The following is a 6,012-nucleotide window of genomic DNA, read 5'->3' as shown; positions in this document are numbered from 1 at the left end:
GGATGCCGGGAATATTTTAAACCTCAAATCAACGTTTCTGGGGCTCTGTAATAATTTCAACTGGGCATGCCGAAAGTACAAGTTTTGAATGCACTGGTGCAATATTTTTCTTAAAATGCAGGCTTGTTCATATTTTTGCGACACTTATCAAAGGCTGGCGCAATTGGTGCAGCGATGGCCATTTTTATTTCTTTTATTCAATTCGCAGCGTTGGTGCGGGTGCGCAGCCTTTTACACTTGACTCAGCCTGGCAGTCTCCCAATTCCGGTGTCGCTTCGGTTACTTCCGGAGAAGATGAATCCCGGAATCGTTCTGCGGGAAATCGCCGAGAACGGCGAAAACAACATCGTGCTAGACGTGGCGACTCACAAGCTGGGTGATTTGTTGAGACATGTACGGGAACATTTAGATTTTGGTATGACTATAGTGTGTGCGTGTGCTTACGTTTTCTTTACTGTCGTCTTCTGGGCCATCGGGTCTTTGAAAATATTATTTTAGCCTTTCCGTAATATACTGAACTACTTTTCAGTCACTATATTTAATTTACCGTTCATACAAGAAAAATAAACAAATGCAACGGGTATGAGCCGAGAAAGGAGAAGAGGAGGAAGAGTTGAACTGGCGCAGAGACCGACGTTATTACTACCGAACCATCAACTCCGCCCTGCTAATAAACACCCTTCGACTTTAACCGTAAGAGTTTTGTGGTGGAGGTGTGGGGTACTCGCCCAAGACGATGGAGCCACTGCCGCTAGGTCCTCGCCGAAGCTGACGCCTCGCGCGACTGCCTCCAACACTACCGAAACTGGCGATGTCAAACAACGGCGACCTACAGTCATCTTCAACTCCTCTGGCACGGACACCTGGTGTCTGGATGCGTCAGTTGTAGTCACGCCCTTTCGCAGGGAAACCCGGCGAGGACGTGGAAGAATGGCTGACATACTACAAAAGCGTGAGCAAATGCAACAGCTGGGATGCTACGGCACTGCTAGAGTATGTTGCTCTCTTCCTGACAGACACTGCTCTTGTGTGGTTCGAGAACCACGAAGAGTCGCTAATAGCCTGGGATCACTTCGCTATCCTACTCACAGAGTGCTTTGGGGATTCCACTGCGAAAAGAAAGTGAGCCGAGCAGATATTACTTCAGCGTGCTCAAGTGCCAGGTGAGACTTGTACCACGTACAGTGAGACAATCCTGAAGCTGTGTAAGACGGCGAATCCTCGTATGTCCGAAGAGGACAAAGTCGGGCACCTTCTGGAAGGTACTGCCGAAGACGTGTATACCTACTTGATTGGCAAGGAGAGCCTCAATTCGGTAGCTGAAGTGATCCATCATTGCCGCACATTTGAGACCTTGAAGCTACACCGTATCACGCCAATGTTCGGCAGGTTGGCGAATGTTGCGACTGTTTCAAGCATTGAGGACAGCTGCAGTATCCATTGGGATCTTGCTACCACTGTGAGGCAAATCGTCCGTGAGAAACTCGAGCGACACGCCCCGCCGCGGTGGTCTAGTGGCTAAGGTACTCGGCCGCTCACCCGCAGAGCGCGGGTTCGAATCCCGGCTGCGGCGGCTGCATTTCCGATGGAGGCGGAAATGTTGTAGGCCCGTGTGCTCAGATTTGGGTGCACGTTAAAGAACCCCAGGTGGTCTAAATTTCCGGAGCCCTCCACTACGGCATCTCTCATAATCATATAGTGGTTTTGGGACGTTAAACCCCACATATCAATCAATCAATCAATCAATCAACTCGAGCGACACAGCAAATCCATGAACGCCGCGAAGGCCGAACAGCTCGGTTGCGTTTTTTATTAACCTCACGAAGCTGCACGAGTGGTTTCTTTCTGTCAGCTACGCCAGGCGTTGCAGACAGTAGAACCGATCCCCTACAGCAGCACCACCATACGTTTCCTCACGACGTGAGGCATGGCCAACGCGCTTATCGGGGTACGACGACGAATCGGCACTTGGAAGATCGTATCTGCTACTCGCAGCGTCCGAGGGCGGCTTATCCCGAAGTCTACAACGTCAGTGTCTGCGCCAGTTAACATCTTCCTCCTCTTCTCCTCTCTTGGCTCATACCCGTTGCAATATCATTGAACACCAGCCTTCGTCAGTATCTTACCCTTCATTAAGCGAAAATTAAATCGATACATACTCAACTACGTTGGGTTGTTTGGTTTGTGTTGGGTGTTCAAAATATAGATAATAGAATCATAACTTTTTGTCACTGAATTCTATCAGAATTTGAGCAGCTTTTGAGAGCATCATGCGTGTTTGATTTGAGGTATTCGCGCGAGCAGGTTTTAACAATTGTTTTGTCGCAAATTCTAGACGTGCTGCTACATATTCTTGTGTTCTTTCGAAATGTCCTTATTCTATGAAACACACAAGGCATCTCACATAATGTGCAAATATTTTTACAGGCACAAAGAGTTGGAATTGTGAATGAGTATCACAACTTCATCGTCACCACACTGGTAAGCGTCATAGACGAGTTTTTGCAATGGCAATGTTGTCCTCTCTGTCGAGCTTTTTCGGGCGTTAGGTTTACAAAAGAATAATACAGCAGGGGCAATAAAATTCTCGATTACAAAAGCTAACTTTATGGACTTGCTCATCCATCACCCAGCCCTTGTCCTAAAAAACGGACCTTTGCCACGTGATGTCTGAAGAAAGTGTTCTTTACAATATGCGTCTACAAACATTACTGAAAAAATGCCGCACATCGAAATAGTGGATTCTGTCCAACGGTCATTCTGGTTTGCACTCAGATTCATACTTAAAGGTTCCAGAGTGTCCCTACGATAAATATGAAAAACAAAAAATATGTGGGTTTGCAAAAACCGACTTCCCTGTGGCTCTGTCTCAATTGTTATCATTAGTGATTTATTTTTGGTCCATTTTAACTCTTCTGTCTACAAGCGTTGATCGCCAAATGCTCTTTTCGACAGTCAATTTGTTGTGCTGTCATGTCAAAATATAGATTTATTTAGCCACAGGTTACCGCTTGTTTTCGAACGATAAGCGGAATTTTTTGTACATTACTGCATTTGTAGCTAAAAGGTCTTAAAGGGCGTTTCTGTTAGATAACACGACACAGCGTGACATCAATCACCACCTGACTGTTATATTCGAGCTTTTGTGGAAAAATATGATAAAGATACATTGTTGCCCATTGTCGGTGATATAGGAATAAAATGTTCGGAACTTGGTGCGTATCGAGCCTCAAGTGTTTATGATCTCTAACAGTAAACTTAAGTCACAAGATACAATTTATAGAAGTGTATATTGCACAAAAATGCTACGATTGTTTATGAACCTAGGTTCCGTGGTTTTGTTATTTAAACCAAGTGTCTGATTGGCGCAGGACCTCCACAGTGTCGACTTAACAGCCTTACAGAACTCGGGGACAAATTTGACTGGCTTTATGCTCCTGAAGAGAGAGGTCTGAGAACAAGACATTGGAGCTGTACGTGAGAAGTACACAAAAAGTGGCTTATACCCACTCTTCTTGACTTATCGGGTCTCCTGGAAGCAAATAAGGGTGAGTTCCTAAAGCAGTCTATTTGTATTACCTCTGTTTACAGACTTGGCCATCACAGTTAGAGGATTCAAGCTGCTCTGCAAGCAGGCTGGAAAATATTTGAAATAAGCTATTTTAGCACTGTTTTACTTGCCTCAAATACTCCCTACATCTTGTTTCTGTACTCAAGCAAAAACTGCGTATCAGTCGAGTAGCTTGAATTGAGTAGTTACTTTAGTAAGGGTGCAATTTTTCTGTTGAACATTCATAACAGTCACTGAAGAGACTACGCCATACTCAAACCACAATTCGTCGCAAGAAGGTATATTTTAAAATTTATATATTTAGCAGTCACGGCATCGTTATTAAAATTATTCGTGTGTATTGAAAGCATCAACTACCATCTCTTATATTGAGGACACTGTGTCTCTTTGAGTAGAAAATAACATGGTGTTTGCTACTCCCGTAAGAATAGATGTCACTTTGGACATCGAGGTGGATACTGGCACCGAACAAACTGAACTCTTTCGGCATATTCTGCTAAGCTATGCAGTGAATTTTAGTCAAAAATTGTGTCATGAAGAAGAAGTGAAATTTGTGTGTCCTAGATTATGCATAGATCGCTTAGAAAAATAATTACCTACATTCAATACGCAAGTTAAACATAGCAGAATAGTCGCACTGTAATGCACTGCTATATAGAAAACGCAGAGTTCTCAAAAGCAATGTACTATCCCGAAAGCAGTGTACTAATCGTAAAAAGTCGTGCACTGAAAACTGATATCTGCAGCTGCTGCCACGTTTACCATCACACGAATAGCTGCATAGTTTTATGATACTCTTTTCGCATCCAATGTTCTAATTCAACTACCTGAAGAAACAGAGAGGATAATTGTTTTTTCCAGATTACTTGCTTAGGACTAACCAGAAATTTGGGGAGCATAAAGCTTCACCTTTAGAAGTTGAACGCAATAGTGACAGCTTGTTCCTAGTACATATTTTCAGACCTTCAGTGCATGAAACCTTTTCGAATTTGCTATGCACCCACTATACGGGGCATTAAGGGAATAGGTGCAGTGCCAAGTGGTCCTTTTGTAGAGAGGTACCAGCTTTAAACCATGGAGCTATTATGCTAATCACATATTCTGACGCCCTTTGGCAATGGACGCTTGTATCACCCATTAATACTGCAATATTTCATCTTACATCTCGATGAATGTCTACACTAGACGCATGTGTTTGGTAAGCATGAGACCTACTTTCATTGAATTTGCAAGCACACGAAGTTCTTTTCGCTGTATTCGCAATCAGAGGTGTGGTCGTAAGGTAGAACATCCACTTGCCACGCAAACGGCCGACGTTCGATCGCCACTCGGACCCAAACAACCCTGGAGCGGTCCTTACTCTTTTTCAGGTTTTTTTATCGTTTACTTACTTTATTTGCATCGTTCTAAATTTTTGAGTAACGCATAGGATGGTGATTTTTCACTCACTACCAACAACGCAAACACCGGAATTACGGCGAAACGATCTCTCTGGCGATATCGCGTTAAGATATCACCTTGTGTACGGTTATGGAGAAGTGGTTCGGAAAAAAATTCACAAGACAGGCAAAACGCCCACTTGCAAGTGAGCCTGTATCTTGTCTTGTGCACTTTCTTCCAAGGAAACTTGTGCACTCCTACGCAAGATGCTCTACCAACGAACCCAACAGTACAATATTTTGCGAAATTACAATAAGTATGTGGTGTAAAATACAAAACTGCCTGATTTGCTTGAAACTCGGGGTAACGGATCATCAAAACGGGAACGAGAATGCTGGGTCAAGAAACATGCAGGACACAGGACTCAGTCCATCTCCAATGTATTGATGTATAGCCATCGGCACTGCTGATTAGAATGAATCACAATCGCTTTCAAGCAATCTGCTCTCAGCCATGCAGCTTCACGTTATCTTGTTCCGGCAAATTTTCTCTGGCTCATGACGTACCCGTGTCAATTGGATTTCTTTACCCGCTCTCAGTGAAGATGAACCAAGTAATTAAGAATAAAAGGCACGGAGGTTAACCAGTTTAGAGCAACTGGTATGCTACTCCACATAATAAAGAGGATGAGGAACATTGCAGCTTGCAAAGTATTGAGCATAAGAAACACGTGGTGTATGCCTTGTGTGTAGGTGTCAGTCACAATTGAATCATTTTTTTCTAATTCTCTCCTGACGTAGAAATTGGCCTTTATCATGAATAATTATCAGGCTTTCTATATTGTTGTCGATGTGCTGCGAATTCTTTCATTCCTTTTACCGAATGATAGGGCAATAGACGACTGCAGTGCATTTCAATAATATTTTGTTATCAAATTATCTCTATATAAAAATTTACAGTAATAAATTTCCTATAAATTTCGAAACATGGTTGGCAAAGTCAGGCGTGTAAGAAACTTCGAAATAATCACTTTCAATCAGTGTTATTCACAACGTTGCAAG

General features: G+C 43.2%; 1 protein-coding gene across 1 annotated transcript; it reads left to right on the top strand.

Moving 5' to 3' along the window:
• Positions 1-213: 213 nt before the first annotated feature.
• On the top strand, positions 214-3,542 carry LOC142784641 (glutamate receptor ionotropic, kainate 3-like). The gene is made up of 3 exons (XM_075883070.1): positions 214-393; positions 2,428-2,481; positions 3,372-3,542. The coding sequence occupies exons 1-3, from the start codon at positions 295-297 to the stop codon at positions 3,453-3,455; spliced, it is 237 nt and encodes a 78-aa protein (XP_075739185.1). The 5' UTR covers positions 214-294; the 3' UTR covers positions 3,456-3,542.
• The last annotated feature ends 2,470 nt before the right edge of the window (positions 3,543-6,012 follow it).

Source organism: Rhipicephalus microplus, unplaced genomic scaffold (genome assembly GCF_043290135.1).
Source record: "Rhipicephalus microplus isolate Deutch F79 unplaced genomic scaffold, USDA_Rmic scaffold_15, whole genome shotgun sequence".
NCBI lineage: Eukaryota > Metazoa > Arthropoda > Arachnida > Ixodida > Ixodidae > Rhipicephalus > Rhipicephalus microplus.
This window is presented reverse-complemented; position numbering and strand designations above follow the sequence as displayed.